The following is a 21280-nucleotide window of genomic DNA, read 5'->3' as shown; positions in this document are numbered from 1 at the left end:
AGGTATGGATTTATTTGTTGTTTCAATTTATAGAATGTCTACTTTGATTTTGAAAAGGCTGCACTTGACAGCTTAAAATCCTCTCAATGATTTAATTACACACAAAAAGAGGGGAAGAAGAAGAAAAAATAGAAAGCACCAGGTGAGGGTGAAATGACACGGCGTGTCAGCCTCCATTACTGGGAAGGACCCTTCGCTCTAATAAGGACGCTGGGGGCACAAAAGCTTCAAACACGTGGAAACAGGAGAAATTATGGTTGCATCAAAGCAGGCTCACATGTCACTAGCAATAACCCCGAATTTTATTTTGAAATCCGGTTCCCGAATCCGCCTCTAATCTGGTTTCATAGTGATAAGACGGCTGAAGCAGTTCTGCAGCTCGTGATGCGTTTATGTGATGATGTCAAGGCCGTTCCTGACTCTCGCCCTTTTCCAGAGTTTCATATTCCCGGCACTGACACACTGCAGAGAGGAACGCAAACTGTTTCACGATGGGCCGCTTGCATAAGCATTTATGACTCTTTTCTCTTCTGCACTGCAGAGAATTTATCGTCCGCTGTCAGTGGAAATGAGGGGTTAAAATAAAACCCTGATTACATAACATCGTTTTTCAGAGCGTTCTTTCCTGCTTTGGCTTATCGGTGCGGCATAATATGTTCAGAAGGTTTGAATTAGGTATGAATTACAGACATGGAAACAGTCAACAAAAAACACAACCCCCAATGTTATTGAAGTCTAATGGTCCTGACCTTTCTTTGAAAATGACCAGTTATGAACAGATGAGGTTTAAAGGCCAGAAGGTGTTCCAGGGTAAAGAGCCTACAGTAAATGGCAGGAGAAAAGGGCCAGGTTGAGATGAGGAGCGCGGTGAGATTAGCAGTCAAAGGAGGGCAGAGAGAGCAGCTCGCCCAACGTGCAACCCTGCAGCAGCGCTGCTGCGCCGCCACGGGCAGCGATGGAGCCGTGGGCAGCACGGTGGCACAGTGGGTAGCGCAGTGGGTAGCGCTGGAGAGAATCCGCAAGAATAGCTCTCACCTGAAGAGCGCAGTACCGACCGTGACCCAGATTACAGCGACGTGAAGAGAAGATGAAGGATGTTTGATTTGGGATCGTGTGGAACTGGGAACGTGCTGCGGTTTCACCAAGAGAGAGAACTGAAACTGACGAATAGTCTTCTTTTGGTTGGTTTGGTGGATAAAAATGGGAACCTTTTGACATCTTAAGGACTGATGATAATTATCAGTAGATTAACAAGATAATGAAAATAACAATGCTGTGCAGCCTTAATATGGATTAAATATCCAACCTTTAAAGTTGTGGATGCTGAAGAATCGATGGTAACAAACACTCGCTGCTCTTGTACCTGTCTGGTGGAGTCGGCTGTAACTATTTGGGTTATGAGAATTCAGTCTTTTTCTTTGAGCGTGAGCGTTCCCAGCTGCACATTTTTACTGCTGGCTGTAGAAACTGTTGCATTTAGAGGAGCGTGTCTGTCATCATTATCCGAAGATACCCTAATCTCCTCCACTTCATCTCCAAAAGACAAGGGTGGTGAAAATGGAATGTGTCAGTCCTTTGCATTTGTCCCTATTGTCCTCGACTTTGCATCCCAGGCCCACGCTGGCCCTCACAAAACCTTATTTGAACCCACCCCGTGAGATATCGACGTGTCCCAGTGTCGAGCCGGCGCTGCTCCATGTTGCAGATTTTCGGGTCCAGCCAGATCCAATCTGAGAGCCAGTGTCCAACTTAATTATGTTTCCACTTGAGAGGACAGTGAGTCTGGATCAAATAAGATCATATTCTGCTGCCAGCAGGATCTGATGGAACGGCTCAGCAGCTCCACCAACAGCCCCCGAAGAAATGACTAAAAGATAAATGTGATTTTGCACTCAGATATTCAGAGGAACATATTCACAAAGCAAATACATTTAGCATTCATCCCTCAGCTATACAACATTAGAGTGGAAATGAAAAATAACGCAAGAAAAAGTAAAATTATGAATCTATACGTTGATGATGGTGAGAACAGCTGGTCTGAGCTAGCATCTCCTTTAGCTTCTTATCTTTAGTGTCCACAGTGATATAAATCCCTTAACCTGATTTTCTGGCTTCTTTAGATGCCAAAATTGAAATTTTCACTGTTTTCAACCACTGCTGCATTTCTCACGAGCAGCTACGCTGACTCACAGCAACAGCCTCCTGATTTATGTATGATTCAAAGCTTTATGAGTAACGTTATGACTAACATTAAAATGAATAACAGTGAAAAGAAGTGATCGAGAGCCTAGATTACTGAATAGAATTAAAATTGTAAGTCTGGGACTGGTGACAGAATTCATTTACAGTTTTTTTGACCCGCGTTGCCAAATAAAAGACAGGTTAGTAATATTAAAGAAAATGTCCACGGCCCTGCACACTGTTGAGTTTGGCTCTGGCTTCTCATGTTTGGTCATATTGGATCAAAGTGCACATTTAGCAGCCAAATACCTGCAGTTCCATTCAGACTGAACCTCCACTAACAGCCTGGACTCAAGGAAAGGAAATTGATTCTTAGGCCTTTTAACCACATGGAGCAGAAAGGTGAGGAGCTGCTTAAGAACCCAGCCACATTTAAAGCAGCTGGTGTTGGGATTCAACCGTTTGATGTTTGCTTGATCATTGAAAGGCAGTGAAAAAACAAAAGAACGAGCTGCTGAGCTGCAAGGAGGGCCCACCATCAACGTAACTGCCCACATGCGCAGCTCATCTGTCAGGGCGGAAATCCCTTTTAAATCAGTTAACTGAGCAAAACCGTGCTGACGTTAACGCTTCGCACCCTTCAATTTTAGCCAAATCTTCCAAGGAAACGGTGGAGAGGCACTTGTAGCTCCTTTTGGAGCTCTGACATCAGCCAACGTGTTCCCCATTCTAAGCTCGTCTTGTTCTTCCCCCGCATGCTAATCACTCTACACGTGTGATCTCGAGAGCCGTGTCAGAGAATGAAGCGCCAACAACAATGCAAATGTCTCTGTGAGTATAAGAGCTGTGCGGCTGCAGTGAACAGAGATGGATGAAAGGTGGAGGTTTGCACGCCTGAAGCTGCTCGTCTCAGTTATTCAGCCCAGGCCTGATTTAATGAACAGTTGGGATGGACAGACTGGCACCTGTCTGACCTGTGTGAGGTCACACAATATCAAGATATTCCAACCTATAGACATGCTTATATGAATACTCACGGATGAATGCATGGAGCAGTTCACTGATAACTTTGACCAAGTAGACTTTTTATTCTAGCGGAGATCGTTAGCATCAGAGGCTAACAGCTGATGTTAGGACAGAGAGGATCTTTGTCATTACATACGTGTCATTACATTAAAAGGTATTTTCTGTCCACACAGGTAATGGACACTGGCCTTTACATGAACCCGGAGTACCCCGTGGTCCTCTCTCGCTCTCCTCTGTTTCCTCTGTTCTTTTTGGGGACCTTGGGTTTTGTAAGGACTAAAATTCCATGCTAAAATATTTAAATTTATGAGCAAGGTTAAGCCTTAATTAACATTGAACACCTTTATAAGGGGGGGATTTGCCAGTGGGTCGTGGTTTCCCCGTGCAAGGATTGTTAGGACAGACTCGGGCTCTGTGGGGCTAATCTGCAGCTCGAGCTTTTTCAAGCCGACTCGAGACGGCCGGCAGCTTAGAGCTGGCAGCAGAGAGAGGGTCTCTGTGGCAGAAAGAGTGCTGGACATGTCAGTAGTCATTACACGCTGCTGCGGACAGAGTCGAGGGTCAGACAGAGCGCGTGCCACAGTTTCCTGTGCCAATAAGCCTGCACTGTCACCACCGTGCGGTGCTCACTTTTCTCCCACTGGTTTTCCTGTCTCCGGATCGATTCCCTCCTCCTAAAGGCTCACTTTGTCCCTCTGTGGGGATTCTCCAGCTACAGCACGATTGGGAGGGCTCCTCTCCCTCAAGGTGAAGAAGGTCTTGGTTGAACTAATGTTGTTGGTGTTTGACCAGTGGCTTCTGGAGTCTCTTTAATTGCAGACAGAAATGTGACGTGTTCTCGGCACATTGTGTGCAGTAAAGATGCTAATCGGTGACTATATTGAATTTTTTGGACAGAACTAGGACTGGCCTCTTTGTGGAGACAACTCCCGTTTCAACAAAAGTATCAGCATTAGCAAGTTTTTAGGAGCAGCAGCAATAATTGTAGCAATAATTTTCCAGGAACTGCTCATTACTGAAACGCTTAAGACTTTCCAGCAGTTCCATTTTTATTTATTTATTTTTCAAATCTAATAATAGCAGCCAATCCTCCTTCTGGGCTCCAGTCACATGACAAAACCACTAAGACACATCGACTCGAACCAATTTCGTGAAATAATTGGACAAGAAACTAGGCACTCACCGTCTTCTCGGGACTTCTGGATGAAGGCGTCCACGCCGCTCTCTCCGTAGTTTCCCTCTGAAGCCACAGTGGAGACGTAGTTCCAGCGCATGGCTTTGACGATGTCCACCATGGCCTGGGCCTGGTACGTGTCCGGGGGCACCACCCGGGAGAAGAAGTCGTAGCGGGTGTTGTCGCTGAGCTCCGGGGCCGTGGAGGCATAGCTCACCTGAGGAATCTACGAGACAGGAAAAACGAGCCCGGTCACGCACAGAACAGCTCATTTATTCAGAATCAAACAGGAAAATTGCGATTTCTTCATTTTCATAAAAGATCGAACATCTGCCGAATCCCCAACTGTTCCCCGACCGGCTCCAAACTCCACTTGGCTTGCTGTGGCTTTAAATAGCCCTGACGATCACAGGCTTGGCGACAATACCTCATCAGAACTATTTTCTGCACCAGCAACAGGAATCTGTTCACAGAGTCACACTTGTCACTGACACGTGAGAAGCACACACACACGAGCAGAAAGGGAACTCTCTGCATTCTTCTCAGGGACCAAAGGGTGGTTATTTTACTTTTTTTTCTGCTTTAATATTCATTGTTTTTCATTAATTTCTTTCCAATGGCCCCCTGCTGTGTGTGTAATACGGCCCCCGTGGAGGGCACACGGTGGTGTTATTAAAGCTGGGCTTCGTTCTAGCTTTGGATTTCGCAACAGAAGTCGCTCAGATGCAGCGGCAGGGAAACCAATCTCAACTTTTGCTCGCTCGAGTTGCTCCAGCTTTATTTTCATCGCGGCGTCCGTGATCTCGGTCAACTGTCCAGATTTGACTGCATCCACTTACTCACATGGCTCTCTTTCAAATGCGGGCACACTTGTGATCCTGTTGGAAAAGCTTTTTTTCCTGCAGATGAAATAAGTCCTCCTGCCCTCTCTGCCTGACGGCGGGGGTTTCTGGTGTAGTCGGCCGTAACGCTGCGCTGATCGCTGTACTTCCTGCGAGTCGCTGCAGACTGTCAGGATCCCAGCTGCTCAGTCTGTACCCGTGACCTCAGAGGTCACAGCAAGTCATGTAACCCATCACTGAGGTTTCCTTTCTTCTCCCACATGGGTCCAACGAGCAAATCCAGCACAGGGGGTGGCAGCGGCAGTCAGTGCACGACTTGTAATGAATGATTGTGCAGAGCTGCCCGCTTGTGCTGTGTTTTTGTATTATTTTTTGGCCTGTGCTCCAGTGGAGGACTGATACAGCAACCACTTCAGTCACAGGCAACCTCATTAAATCCATTCCCTCTCAGAGAAGACAAAGGGCAGAAACAGTCATACGCATTAATGGCACTCTCGGATGGACTCGCCCCGCCGCCTGTTTTCCTCGTGTCTCGCTCTGAATCGAGCGGCAGACGCAGGCACTCGTTTCACCGACTGGGGGCGCTGACAGACGTCGGCCTCGGCAGGTTGTCATCTTCTCCTTTCATGTTGACAGGCTTTGTGCTTGGTGCCATCATCGAACTCGATGACTTTGCGCCTGCTGATAACAGCTTAACTTTGCTAACTCGGTGACGCCATCTGTGAAGCAGAACTTCACATACACCTGTCCCTCCCTCCCACCTCGAAGCAGCAGACGTGTTAACTTTCTTTTCTTCTTTCACACTTCATTGACGTCACGAGGGAGGAGCAAGCAGCTCGAACTGAAATAAAACCTTTGTGAGAACTTGTTTTTGAGGTGTTGATGACGCCTCAATTCAGAATATCTTAGCACATAAAAATCCTTTGGAACACCTTAGACAAAGCTGACAGGGGCTATACGCACTCGACTTGTATATCTTTTCAGAAGTTAGCAACACAATTAACATTATTAACCTCATTATTTTCTGTTATGTGACTAACTTACACACACAGTTCTACACCTTCATTATTTTTTTTCATTCCTGTTGAATGTAAAAGCTTTGGTTATGCCTCAAAATATAAAATTAGCAATATTTTTCTTGGATCAGTTGTCGTTGCTGTGTCAGTGTAGTAAATGTTTTATTAAGAGGTCAACATATGTATTTTTTCTGTCATGCAGACAAATTTGGCTAAAAAAAGGTGTTAGTTTTAGCCTTTATCACTGACTTTAAATTGCTTTTTCTCTTTGTTTTGTGCTGAGTCTGTCATGTGTCTTTTTTGAAGGGAGGCAAAGATAGTTCTAGCTAGACCGTTCTTTTTTTCCACATAAGGGCTTTTTGCTGTTTTGCTGCTGCAACAATCGTACAATTTCAGCATTCTGTCAACAGCCGGAGCCGGCGGAGCTTATCAGGCGTGTTGCTGAGATTTCTTGCTCACTGGGCTACAGTGATAGTTTTTTTCTTTAATACAACGCAGTCAGTTCTTAGCTTTGACTCGAGAAATTAAAGTCCTAGTTAAGTCCTCGTCTGATCTCCTTCTGCACAATCAAAAGAGAGATGTGGGAGGAAAAAATAGTGAGAGAGAGAATAAAGAGGACAGTCTCTTCACTGGAATTATGGAGGGGCACACCAAACTTCCATCAAACTGTTTAGCAAAATCTTCACAACATACCAGGGTTGGAGGGAAACATACATTTCTATTTTTAGTCTATTTAGAATAATTGAAAGTTAAACAGTTTTACACGGTCCCTCGTGGGGGCTCGCACGGGGGTCCTTCGCTCTGTGACGCTGCTAACCACTACACCACGATGCTGCTCTGTGGATTAGACTTTCATTTCTTCATTGAATCCAAAATACTGTGATTTGATTATGTTATTTGGCCACTTTGTGCATTGTTTTTATATGTTGCTGAACCAAGAGAATCACTCTCTTTCCTTCCTCATGCGCGGAGGGGCACCGTGCATCAAACCATGGTGATTGAAGGGGTGGCGGGGAGGACATGGTGATATGACTTTTCCAGATTAAATCTAGAATTAACACGTGTTTGTTTGTTTGGCGGGCATATTAGAGTGTTATTTAATTCCAGCTACACACAACAGTACTGTGAATATTGGGGGAAATTATGTGGCTCCCCAGGATTGAGGGAGGGTCAGGGCCCTCCTTTCCCTTCCGTGATTTCCACCTATAATCTTGGCGTCTAAAAACTACAGCGTAATTTCATTCGAGATGGCTCCATGTATTAGCACCTGCATGCTATAATTAAACTCCTACTTGGAGGTTCAAAAATCTTTTTGTTTTATTAAATGTTGCATTTTACTCCTGTCCTGTGGCGTTAGCCCTTTTGCCACCCCCGTCTCTTCAAACGCACCATACCGATAGATTGCCCTCCCACAAAATCTAGCCAAACCGCTGTAATCTGCATCCGAACAATCCACTTCGTTGCTAATGGGCGTGGGGGAAAAAGCTTAATTGGTGTGATGTCAGTTTGAAGCAAAATTTTGATGCAGATTTAAAGTTCAGACCACTTGCTTTAAATAACTGTGCCCTTTTAAAAATTCAGCGAGCTCATTTGGCACCACATCAGTTCAGGAGTAATGGAGCTCATTAGAACTGCAGGGAAACATTCTGCATCTGTACTGTTTGTTGGAGAGGAAAAATGAAAAGCTTTCATCAAATACATCACACGGCCATGCATAGTGCACAGGAAAGTGCAGCAACGGTATTGTGAAGTCTGTGTAATGAGTTTCTTTCTGAAAAACAAAGAAATTCCATCAAGATAATTACTGATGGTGAACTTGACACGCCCACAATATGGGCGGGGCTTGGCCAGGGGTCTGTCTGACATGAGCTAAAGCTATCACACAGCGACTGAAAGTGAGGCAGTCATGCTAACAGCTGCTAGGTCTCACTTTCCCAAACAGGCAAGCAGTCAACATTCAGGCTCTCTTCTAATTAGTCTTTATTATTTTATGAAGTAGCTCAGTAAAACACTGGATGTTGTCCAGGCTGACAGCCAGTAACAACGCAGATCTGCTCTGTACTTCCTGCATTTTTCAACCAAAATTTCAGCCTATGAATATTTGGTGACTGTAATCAGAAGCTACAGTAGAATTTTTCACTTTTCCTAGGTCATGGTTTATCTTGATGTTTGATACTGATCCAGTTTACTTTGATAATGCAGTGGCCTCATGTTAAAACAAAAATACCCAGATCATTCTTGAGAGCAGCTTTTATGTGGTAATTAATAATACACACATTACTGGTGTTTGCTCAGGACTAACAAGCTCTTTAATGTATGCCCTTAGATGCTTTAAATAAACGGACATTAATATATTCATAAATGAAAATATTTTGCCTGCGCTGAGTTGGACGGTGCAGAGTAATGAACACACAGCAAAGAGCAGGTAACATATGACGTCTCTTTCCTCTGAGTTTGAGGAAAGTGCTCGTTGTGCTTGTTGTTTAGTCACCACTTAATTAAGATGATTATGTTTGGAAGGTGCCACTGTTTGTAATGGCGCAATAAATCACATCGGGCCAACCAGCAGCTTTAAACCACTTTTGCAGCTTTAAATTCTTGACAGCAGCTCCCTTCACTTCTACGTGCAGCCGCTCATTTTTGTCTTCATGTCAGCGTTTCCTGTCACTGTCCAGGACCCAAAGTTTTAGCCCAGAATTCTCCAGGACCCCCTGGTTTAGCTAAAGATTCTCCAGGACCCCCAGGTATAGCTCAAGATTCTCCAGGACCCACCCGTATAGCTAAAGATTCTCCAGGACCCCCAGGTATAGCTAAAGATTCTCCAGGACCCCCAGGTTTAGCTCAAGATTCTCCAGGACCACCAGGTATAGCTCAAGATTCTCCAGGACCCCCAGGTTTAGCTCAAGATTCTCCAGGACCCCCAGGTATAGCTCAAGATTCTCCAGGACCCACCCGTTTAGCTCAGGAGTCTCCAGGACCCCCAGGTATAGCTCAAGAGTCTCCAGGACCCCCAGGTATAGCTCAAGAGTCTCCAGGAGCCCCAGGTATAGCTCAAGATTCTCCAGGAGCCCCAGGTATAGCTCAAGATTCTCCAGGAGCCCCAGGTATAGCTCAAGATTCTCTAGGACCCCCAGGTATAGCTCAAGATTCTCCAGGACCCTCAGGAGTCTCCAGGACCCCCAGGTATAGCTCAAGAGTCTCCAGGACCCCCAGGTATAGCTCACGATTCTCCAGGACCCTCAGGTATAGCTCAAGAGCCTCCAGGACCCCCAGGTATAGCTCAAGATTCTCCAGGACCCTCAGGTATAGCTCAAGAGTCTCCAGGACCCCCAGATATAGCTCAGGAGTCTCCAGGACGCTCAGGTGTAGCTCAAGAGTCTCCAGGACCCCCAGGTGTAGCTCAAGAGTCTCCAGGACCCCCAGGTATAGCTCAGGAGTCTCCAGGACGCTCAGGTGTAGCTCAAGAGTCTCCAGGACCCCCAGGTGTAGCTCAAGAGTCTCCAGGACCCCCAGGTATAGCTCAAGATTCTCCAGGACCCCCAGGTATAGCTCAAGAGTCTCCAGGAGCCCCAGGTATAGCTCAAGATTCTCCAGGAGCCCCAGGTATAGCTCAAGATTCTCCAGGACCCGCCCATATAGCTCAAGATTGTGCAGGACCCCCAGGTTTAGCTCAAGATTCTCTAGGACCCCCAGGTATAGCTCAAGATTCTCCAGGACCCTCAGGAGTCTCCAGGACCCCCAGGTATAGCTCAAGAGTCTCCAGGACCCCCAGGTATAGCTCACGATTCTCCAGGACCCTCAGGTATAGCTCAAGAGCCTCCAGGACCCCCAGGTATAGCTCAAGATTCTCCAGGACCCTCAGGTATAGCTCAAGAGTCTCCAGGACCCCCAGGTATAGCTCAGGAGTCTCCAGGACGCTCAGGTGTAGCTCAAGAGTCTCCAGGACCCCCAGGTGTAGCTCAAGAGTCTCCAGGACCCCCAGGTATAGCTCAGGAGTCTCCAGGACGCTCAGGTGTAGCTCAAGAGTCTCCAGGACCCCCAGGTGTAGCTCAGTTCCTCAGTGTTGCTTTCTCCAAATGACTGTGCTCTGAGGGCTTGTAAAGGAACGGTTAAAGCCAACATACGGAGCATCAGCGTTTGATTGTTCCAAAGTGCAGATGTATTCTGCTGAATCATAAAATGCACCAGATCTTCTAACTCATTTTTCCTGGGATTAATATGGTCAACAATGTGCCGCTCCAGCTGATTTTCTGCTTTCCTGGGAGGCGTCTCTAAATCCATGTTTTCAGTGGTCAGTGTTTAAAACCATTCCCTCTATAGATGCTGACAGGCTTCTTCCTGTGTTTTCATCTGTTCCAGCACCAGAATGTTGAATAAATTCACAAAACCTGTTTGGTTTTTTTAACTGTGTCTCCCCAAAAATCCAGCAGCATATTTTTTCTGTAGAACTGTCCTTTGAACACACTTCAATGTATCAGACTGTTGAAAGTAGAGTCTGTTATTAACAGCACTTTCCCTTGGAAATAAGGGCCAGGTTTTACAATGGGACACAGTTCAAATTCAGTTTAAAACACAGAAGAATTCGCCCACACAATAATTTTGAATATAGATCATCAGAATCTTCCAATAACAAAGTGAAACGTTTCTCTTTCCTGTCTCATCCTGGGAAACCGGAGCCTCAGTCTTTGTGTTCGTGATATTGATGAACCCGAAACCAGACAGAAAAGACCAAAAGATGCATTAATTGTTCCCTCAGAAGCAAAACAAAGACATTAAAGCTGCATTCAAAAATGGCTGTTTGAGCTGCTAACCTCCGCTGACAAGAATGATGGAGGTTTGTTTGCTTTGGGTTAGTGAGAAAATAAATATCAATTCCAATCTGTTGACTCGTCGAAAAATAATTAAAATTGAGGAAAAATGTGACATCTGTTCATTCCACAAAGGAACACTTGAATCAAAACATATTATTTTGTCCTCTGTCAAGCTGCACTATGAAAATAAATAACAAGCACATTTTTTTAACCTATTGCTGGATGATCATGGTGTGTAGGTCAGCCAACAAAAACTAGAGAAAAACAGATCATCACAACATAATAACACTTTGATCCAAAGAGACGGCGTGTTCGTCTTTTGAAAGGACACAGGAAGCACTTTGAAATTATAGCGTCGTCCCTCTCAGCCCTCACTTGTTGACATTTCAGACGATGAACTTCCTAAATGGGAGAGTCCTGTTTACAGCCTAATGGCCACTTCCCACCGTGATAAATGTGGCTTCTGTGCACTTGTCTGACTCACCCGTCCATCTATGTTTTAGAAACGTGTCACAGTCTCTGACAAGCATCACGTTACCACTAAGATGAATTCATAAAGTGGGAATTTTTATTTCTTTTCAGACCACATCAACACGCCATTTCTGTACTCCAGTGCTTCCTTTGCTGCCTGATTTATACTTTCATGTCAGCTGGTGTAAAAAAAAACAGTTTTTGTCCATTTATTCAATAATCTCTGTACTCACACACACACACACACACACACACACACACACACACACACAAAGCTGTTCCCACATTGTTATAGTTTGCATAAATCTTTGTATCCCTGCAGAAACAGAAGATACAGGATAAAAGCTTTCCCGTTCTCCTGCTTACGGCCTCCTTCTTTTCACCCGGAGTCATTTGTCACAGACTGGCGCCCAGTTCCTCTTACTGTACCTCCGCAGAAGCGCATCTTAATTACGCCTCTGACATTCCCTCACACCTATTTTCCGCCCTCCCTTTGCTCTTCCTGCATGAGTCTCTCGTTCTAAGTGTTAAACCGTGACGATCGGCCGCATCTGTGATTAATTATCTCATTACAAATTGAATTATTACCTGCATTACACATGCAAATGGTTGTAACTAAAGGCTAAAAATGTGGTGAGATCTCCACCCAACAACACTTGTGATTAACGAGTTGCTGCCTGAGCCCCGGTCGGCCTGTTTACCATTGGGGGTTTTCAAGAAAGATGATTTTAAGTCCGAATATATTTGGGTTTGACTGATTTCACCCCGCAGACTCTGAGCGAGCTGCAACCAACGCGCCTCTTGAATCTGCTTCCTAGCACCATTTTCTGCAGCCACGTTTCTGCTTTTCTTTCAGTTTGCCTGTAAAAACCCCGATTCACACGAGATCTCCCGACGATTAATAACAGTTGATTAATAAATGTGGAATATAATGAAATGTCTGGATTTATTGGCAGTTAACGGGGATGAGATCTCTTTTGTATTCATCATCTGCCTCCCTCTCCCCGCGCTCCCTATAGGCCGCGTACGTTTTCGACTGCACTGTTTAAAAAGACATCAGCGACGATAAAAGGGAAATTCTCTGCAGAGCCCGAGGATATGAATAGATTTAATATTTCGGTGGAAGATTCGGGGCGAGCCTTGCACGCCGTGTCAGATTCATCTATTCTCCCATCGATCTCAGCCGGTCGTAAAAGTGGCAGAAGCGCGGCGAGGTCAGCGGTCCTCGCAAACTGTTGTTTGCACATGAACCAGAGGTTTGCAGACGTTTGTGCCTCCTCAGTGCTTCACATCAATGGACACTTCCAGCTTTGTTTTTTTTTGGGTTTTTTTTGATGGAGCTGCACCAGAAGCAGCTCGAGCTCAAACCATCGATGTTGCGCCGCCGACGTTTCTTTCCCCCGAGGTCAGTTCGTAACCCCTGTGAATAATTATGAGCCCCAATCCTTTTCTTTTTTTTTGCATCTCTGATTCATGACCTAAATGAACCGCAGCCCATTTGAGTTCATTACAATGTTGTATTTGGCCTTCTAGTCAGCTGTCTGCAGCCATGAGCGTTGCAGCACATGCGCGCCGGACAACACGCCGCCGCGTTATCGTGGCGGCTGGTGATAACGCACCGAGAGGACGGAGCTAATTAAAAATAATGAGTTTGCCACAAATCACATTTTCCCGAACAGACACCTTCACCTGACTGGGGAATGTCTGGGTCCTTTCTACACATCCAAATAGGTTCATTTATAGTGTTTCCCGTCAAACGGAGCTTATTTAACCTGTTCTATTCACTGATGCATAACAAGCATGCAAATTATTGTAAATTATTATATTCCTGTGGGGCTGGAGGGAGAAATTCCATTTTACTCAACGTCATTCAGCCGCAGGCTCATTAATGACTCATTCTACAACTTTTGAACGCTTCGAAATTGGTTTATAATGGACACAAAATAAAATGCTCATTATTTTGTGTTGCATTTACTTTAAGTCTGCCTCACCAGATGGTTTTAAACAAGAGAAGCCTTTTGTAGCCAGGATAGCTTTAGCTGCATCAATCTTTCCATCTATTCTGCCACACAGTTGTTTTTTTTAATCGCAAAAGGTTTTTATTTCTATTAATAAATGACAGGCTGAGGGTGTATTCTGAAATCAAATTTGTTTAAAAGAATCCAATTAAAAAAAACACCTAATTGTCAATCTTATAAAACATCCAAGAATTGTCAGTTTAGATCATGAAGGTTCCAAAAATGCTTCCTCCCACTCCTCGCTCCAAGATTTGCTCAAAATAACTCTGCAATCCTCTGTTCTCCACTTCCTCATTTTCATGCTCACAGTGGGGGGTGGGGGGTGGGGGGGGGCATAGCAGGCTAAGCTATGTGGGCTGGAGTAGACGGACCCTGGGGGCTGCTAATGAAGATTATTTTAGAGTTAAGGGCTCTTATTCTGAAAAAAAAAATAGATTTCAGCATATGCAGTTCACCCTTCAAATGTTGTTTCCAGGGTATTTAGATATGCACAAATACTGTATAAGCTAAATAATTATAATCCAGTGTCTTTTATTTGTCTAATGGATAGAATGGTTATTGGCAAGAATTTATATTCATTAAACTTCCCAGCATGCCTCAGTCAGCCATTATGTTACCTTTATAACTGGATAAACACATAAAATACATCAGTAAAGCACCTCCGTTTCTCCGGAGGATTTAGACAGTCAGGATAGAAATGTCGTAACAAAAGGAAGAATTAAGACAAATGTCCATCAGGAAGACCAACCGTGCCCAATTGTGTTGTTCAGGAGGACAAAATGAAAAGCCAGGCAGAATTGAAGGTGGGGTTTGGAGACAAGACTCGTCCCAAGTGAACCATGTAAACAAGTGTTGTTGTCGAGGTAAAGAGCAGAAAATGGAGCTATCACCCTGCAAGCGCGAGTGTCTGTTAATAAAGCTGCTCCAGCAGGGGAATAGCACACAGGACGGGCCTTGGCTGTTAGCGGACAGCAGGAACTTCAGGCAGCACTTGAAAACATTTAAGCCATTTCTCTCCAGTCCAGCAATTAAGTGATGTCATCAACCTCCCATGCAAGAGGAGCTGGTAATGAGGTCACCTGAGGTGTGTCAACCTCATCAAACATGCATGGAGGCTCCTTTGCTTACACTGCAACTTCAGTGTCTGTTGGGCAGCAAACGGCATGTTTACAGCAGGCTTAAAAGAAGCTGTGACTCAAAATTACTATGTTGGAGGTAAAAAAAGGTGCATTTAAGAACTTGCTACACACATCAAGCTCATTAGCTGTTTGCTAAGCTCAGGTATGAGGCTGCTGCAAGAGTCTGATGTCTGATTAGGAAGCACCTTTGAATGCAAAAGAGATAAATTCATTTATTTACAGTGAAATCACCCGTGTTTTTGTATTTAACAGCAGAGAAAACCGAGTAATTTGCTTAGTACTGTTATTACGTCCCGAGTGGTGCAGCACAGCATAATAATTAATATAAGTGACTACTTATATGCTTGTTAAGTGTCACGAATGAACTCCCCTTTGTCCAGGTTATTTGCACTTATCTGATGGACTTGAAAGCTGCGAAGTACACTTTTGTGCACTTTTGATGCTCCAAAGACCCCGTAATGTTCTACCAAAAGGCACAGAAATTCTAATTATAGCTCTAGAATCTATTCAAAGAATAGAGTGCAAAGAATCAGCCTCTGTTGGAAACAAAAAAAATCTTTAATGGATATTGGAGAAACCCGTCCCCTGATTTTTACTCTCCTATTCATATCCAGGCTGATCAATACTGAACAAATCAAGAGTGAATGAATCTAATGCACTTCCAGGAGCTTCCCACAAAGAACCATTGACCAGATATTGGTGTTACAGACCAGTGGATGTACAAATCAGGGGAAATGTTTTCAGGATAATGTGCTATATTTATCCAGGTTAGCTTTCAGAAGAGCATTCGTTTCATTGAACAAATTGGGTGGATCGTAACAAACGTGGTAAATGTGAGTCTGTGGCATCGGCAGTAGTTCTGCGAGCTGCACAGTCTCCTCTATTTCATGCAAGTCGCAGCAAGTGCTGCATCTTTCTCCACATGAATTGGTCGCACCTCCACTGCCTTCCAATTCAGGGGAAAATGCCATAGCTCAGCAAAACAGCACCTGAGCAGCGGCTGTAAATGAGAGTCAGGCAGAGGAGGGATGACGGCTCTGACGGGCACAACCTTCTCCTCCTGGATGGTTCATTAAGCGTCTCTCAGCCAGCGGAGCACTCCACCTGGATTGAAAACTCCTGCAGGCCAAAGGGTCAACCTGCGCCTGAAGTGCGCTGATATACGCTGTAGCTGGAGCTGGATGCAACACATGAAACAAACCGAGGTTGTCAGAGTCGCCAACTGTTTCAGAGTCTCCCCTCCATCTTGTTGTTGGGCCTTTTTATCAAAGGAAAATGAAATTCTACAATCTTCAAAGCTAAACCTGACCCTCAGCTGCTTCTGATGCTAAATGGGTTGTTTTCATGTGTTCCCATCACTGCAAGCACGGCCATACTTTTACTGGAGAGGTGTGTGCACGTGTTGATGGGCAGTTTTTTGGGCCAAACCGCTGACAGAGAGGCAAATTAATGACCTCCCTGGAGAGTCAACTGGTGCACAGGGAGCTTTATAAATAGTGCTCACATGGTGGCAAGTCTGTGATGTGCATGTGTGACTCCGATGACCTACTAATATTTGAGAGTGAAAAGAAAAAGCTGGAGCTAAACACATACTGAAAATAGAGGCAAACCTCTTTTTCATCCAATCAATTTCAATTCATAAAAAATGAAGGGAGAGGTGAAGATTTCCAGGCCAGAAAGTTGACCTCGTCTGTAATTTGATGCTGAGAAAATACCTCAAGTGCGGTTTTTATGGCATTTTGATGAGCTCACTTGTAATTCCTCAACTCTCTAATCAATACGTGAGACAAACTGGGAAAAGCATCCCTCAGCGCGAGCTGTGCGCTCCTCGTAACATTTACATTCATTTAATTACTCAACTTGTGCTCCTGTTGGCCAGACTCGGCCTTTAGGCTGATCCAGAATCTGTGCAGACAAATTTGAACTCTGATGTGAAAATGTTAATAATTAATACTCAATCAATGAGCGGGGAGCGGCGTGAAGATGTAACAGCAATCCTCTATTCCAGTCCCTCACGCTCAAGCATACTGGGAAATCCTTTCAGGTCACGATTCAAAGTTTGACGGAATAAAAGCTAAGTGGACATCCTAACTGTGAGCTGACAATGGTGCCACCATGCTGCTCTGTGCAGACAGTAGCAGGCAGCATCCCAAGTCTTTGCTGTTATTCTGGGGGGTTTTCTATCTCTTGATTTGCTTCTCTAGCAGTTCCCTGCAGGTGGAAACATGGTGTGAGAGCAACCTGCAGGAATAACCTTTGACCCAAAGGCCATGTCCAAAACTGTAATCGGCATCGGGGTTGGTTCCGCCGCAGCTTTTCCCCACATCGGTATTCTAAGAAGACGCTTCAGTCTGTGCATCAACAGCAGGGATGAAAACAGGTCTTCCTCACTTCCATTAAACAATGTTGTGTCACTTATTCAATTGGCTTTACTGGAATAGATTAGCGCTGGCATGAGGCACAGCAAGTCATTAAACGTGACCTTTTCTTCAAAACCAAATCAATCACCTCAAAGTCAAGGCTATACCTTATCAATACGTAAAGCAAATGAAATGCGTTATCCAATATTTAGTTTTGCCAGTTTCTAATTGAGTTTTCACACATGAAAGTTCGGGACCAAGGTCAGACTCAAGATTTAAGCTCTTTGTGTAGGTTTGATTTCACGCCACAGATCACGTGGCTGCAGGTTCTGTAGGTAAATCCCATAAGAACGACTGACCCCGGTTCCATTCATGCAATGGCGCCCGTTGGCTTAAACGCTGTTTACATGCGCTGCTCTCTGGAAATTCCACTTCCCACTGAAATCATGTTACCCGCCTTTATCTTTGCATTACACCCCTCCCCCCCCACCCCCGCCAGTACTGCATGACATGCTTTTCATCCTATATTACATGTGTGAGTGATGAAATACACTTCTCTCCCTCTCACCCAGCGGCTGCCTATTTTTATCTCCCTCCTACCTTCTGCTCTTGTCTTCAAACCGCCAGAGAAGACATTTCCCTTCTTTAACACAAATTTTGAATCCACAAGCTGTGTTACCCCCACTGAAATTAAATCGACCTCATGGTGCGCTGTAAACAGACAAGCGCTGGTTTACTGAAGAAACTCCCCAACACTTAATACGGCTGTGGCCTGACCTTCAGTCACCCTATTGTGGAGCCGATGCCCCTCCATTACCCAACCTCCCCCCGACAAGTTATTAAAAACACCTCCGTCAGCTACTTTCACCGTGATACAGGGAGGGGGCTAATGTCTGGGTCCCTCAGTGTCCAGCCAAACAATTCTGCTTGTCAACAACCAGTTTTACAACAGCTATCAGTGTTTATTGTGTGCTCACATTTAGCAGCGCACCTCTTTGGATCTGTAAAGAATGCCGAGAGGCTTCAAGCCTCCCTGTTGATGGCAGCAGCACGTTTAGCTCCTCAGCCTGCAGATGATACACCAGGCATTGAAAAGCCATATGTTTTGTAACTTTAAACAAGCAAAAAAGGCGCTCCAGCAAGGCTTTTTCTGAGTCTCAGAACAGCATCCGCCTGTTTATTTAGAGCTAATGATTAAGCTCCTTTTGTGGGTATGTGTGGTGGGAATGGGTGTATGGCGTCCCTGAGAAGCTTCCTGCTCTACATCTGCAGACAGCGCAATAGACTTCCAACAGAACAAGACCACAGACGTTCATTTTGGCTCCACAAACGTGATGATGCGTCAGCTAAGACCCTGGAGGGCTGAATGTAGGAAACCCTCCAGGTGGTACAGCTGAAGGACATGTTGCATCCTGGACATCAATCTTCACGCCTGTGTGTTGCCAGGATGGCTCCTTGGAGGCTGCTACACTCTGGCTGTTTGACCTTGCTGATTGGTGGGTTGCAGAAACAGGAGAAAACATAAAAAATGACAGGTTGAAAATGTAATTTCATTTGAAGGGGAGGAAAGTGGAACTGGATCAAAGAAACCTGGACGTCATTTCTGCCATTGATGCATTTGAAATACGACCTTGGAGCAGCCGCCCCCAACAGATCCCCGTGTTGTTGTGAAGGGGAGGTACTGCTGTTGCCGCGGCGATCCCTCCATGGCCACAAAGGGGAGGCCACATGTTTGATTACATTTATGTTTAATTCAGTCCAATGCTCCCATGTGCTACTACTGGAGAGAAAATGAGGTTTCCCCTCCCAAAATAATACATTGCATCTCTCTTCCAAGTCATCCATCCATGTTCTGCACACTTCACCGCTTTGTCAATCCCCCCCAAGCACCCCCCCACACACACGCACACACACACGCACATGCTAAACTGCACCGTTTTGAGCAACATAACACACCATTTCTATTCGGTGAAAGTCGATCAGTTCCTAGAAACAGAGTCATGCTGCGATGCCACTTCAGTCCATGTTCTTGAACTCTGCAGAAAACAACCCTGTTCTTTAATTATTTACGTGCTAAAATGAACTGTGACTGTGACAAGAGGCTGCGCCTGCTTACGGCGCCGCAGACACGTTCTGCGGGGGTAACAGCGGCGAATCGCATCATGCACACCGCAGTGTGAACGTGTCTCCAAATATCAACACAACACATCTGACTGTTATGTTAATGAAGTGAGGCAGACTATTGACAGAAGGATCATTGGGTCTTATATTTTTATGGTTTTACCTTTCGAACTCTGGTAAAAAGAGAGGCAAATGAAGCAAAAGGGATGTACGTGTTTTTCCTCACGTCACGTGATCTTTAATCTGTTTCATTGTTGGGTTAAACGTGCACACCCTCCAGTATTTGCTCCCACAATGGCCCTCACATAAATGCCAGCACGTATGCATGGACATTGTTTTCTACAGATATGCCAGAAATAATCCCTGACAATCTGAGCATTGTCATTTTTGGCTGCACCTCATTTAGTCGCTACCAAAAAACAGAGGATGGGATTCATTTATTTTTTTAAGTTGTTGCATGCCAGCTGGGGCTCAGGTGGTGGAGTGATCTTCCAGTGGTTCATGCCTGGGTCCCAGCATCCTTCTTTTCAAAGGGTCCTTCAACCTCAAGTTGCTCTTTGTGCTGCACATTCTGCCAATATGGTTAATTGCAATTCACACTTATGAGCAGGATGTGAAATAAGTCACCAGGATATGAAATAAGGGTGAATGGCTGGATGCAGACGCACCTTCAATCTTCTATGTGTTCCATGGACACATGTTCCATGGAATCAATATGCTTCTTAGCAAACGTTCCATGTCCTTACTGCAAGGACTGCTTTTTATTACAACGTTTAATCCCTTTGTTTTTTTAAAACTGCTGTTTTATTCCTCATTAGAGGAATCTTGGGGGTATGCTGGGGTCTGTTCCAGCAGTCTCTGGGTGAGAGGCAGGAACACACCCTGGACAGGTCCCTAGTCCATTAGAGGACACACAGCAGTCAGTCAGTCTATCCCTGCAGAAACCTGTGCACACAGGGAGAGATGCTGCACACAGAAAGGCCCCCAGCTTTAATCAGACCCAGACCCTTCCTGGTATGAGGCCGCCTGCGTCGCCTCATTACTTTTAATCATTTTTCAGAGACAACTCTGGTTCAATTTGTCTCAATGGCCTGAATTGTCAAATATATTCATGCGCATAATGTGCAATGGGAGCGATCGGTGTCATGTGGGGGCCCCCTTATGGAGGCCGGGGTCTCCAACTGTCATTTTAAACATTGCTTAGTGACACTACTGTCGGCCCCCAGGGGGTCCACCCTCTGCAGCTGCCTGCTGCTGCAGGTATGGACTCAGTCAGGTTTAATTTCAGAAACTGAATGTTTGAGGCTTTCTCACTGTAGAAATCTAACACAGAGTCTATCGTTTAACTAAAAAGCTGGCAAAATCTTCTGTCCCACCAGGACAAGCACCCGAGACGGAGCGGTACTTTCTTGCTGCTAAGAATGTTAATGAACTGCAGTCTTTTTTTGGGAGGGGTATCTAATGAGAGAGGTGGCCTAGTTTAACAAAGGCTCTATCTTTTGCAGCGCATACAAGAATCCAGACAAAGACAAATATAGATAACAATTAAATCAAACGCTGTTGAAAGAAAATGGGATCTGGGTTCGACGTGGAGCTCAGAATGGTGAGCTGGATAGTGAACAGCAAAGCCCTGGAGACGCGAAGCATGCAGTCAGAAGGATATCTGGGTGACGGCAGATGGTTATTTTTGTGGTTGGTGAAAGCTGGGATTCTCCAAGGAATTCAAATGTAGGTTTGGCAAAGGTTTTTTTTACACCACTCAGTTCAAATACAACCATTCTGACGCTCTATCTTCTAAAATATTTACAGGCCAGTGGTGCAATCAGATTGGTTCAAGAAGGGCCAATCAAAATTTTGAAAATCTCTTACCTGCTCAAAGCAGGTGTGCTTATTATGTGCACAACACTTCTCTCCACTTCTCTCCACATTCCCTCTGAATGTTTATATAGACCATAACATCCAGATCGAAGTGAGTGAAGAGTGAAAATGCAGAAAACACTCCATCGCAGATCAAACTGGCCCAGACTGGAATCAGCTGACACCTTTTAAAGGTCTGCTCTTTCTTTTTTTAACTGCTGCTGCAGCCTGGAGGTGCATCTGGATGTCCAGAGAAGATTCCTC

General features: G+C 45.0%; 1 protein-coding gene across 3 annotated transcripts in view; it reads right to left on the bottom strand.

Moving 5' to 3' along the window:
* Positions 1-21280, bottom strand: part of grm4 (glutamate receptor, metabotropic 4) — a 106786-nt gene that overhangs the window by 28740 nt on the left and 56766 nt on the right. For all 3 annotated transcript variants that reach the window (XM_029833691.1, XM_003963486.3, XM_029833692.1), the window contains one exon: positions 4391-4607. In XM_029833691.1, the coding sequence (XP_029689551.1) occupies positions 4391-4607 (217 nt within the window). The remainder of the gene's footprint in view (positions 1-4390; positions 4608-21280) is intronic.

Source organism: Takifugu rubripes, chromosome 3 (assembly GCF_901000725.2).
Source record: "Takifugu rubripes chromosome 3, fTakRub1.2, whole genome shotgun sequence".
In the NCBI taxonomy this organism is placed as follows: domain Eukaryota; kingdom Metazoa; phylum Chordata; class Actinopteri; order Tetraodontiformes; family Tetraodontidae; genus Takifugu; species Takifugu rubripes.
The sequence above is the reverse complement of the archived record's forward strand: the minus strand, read 5'-3'. Positions and strand labels throughout refer to the sequence as shown.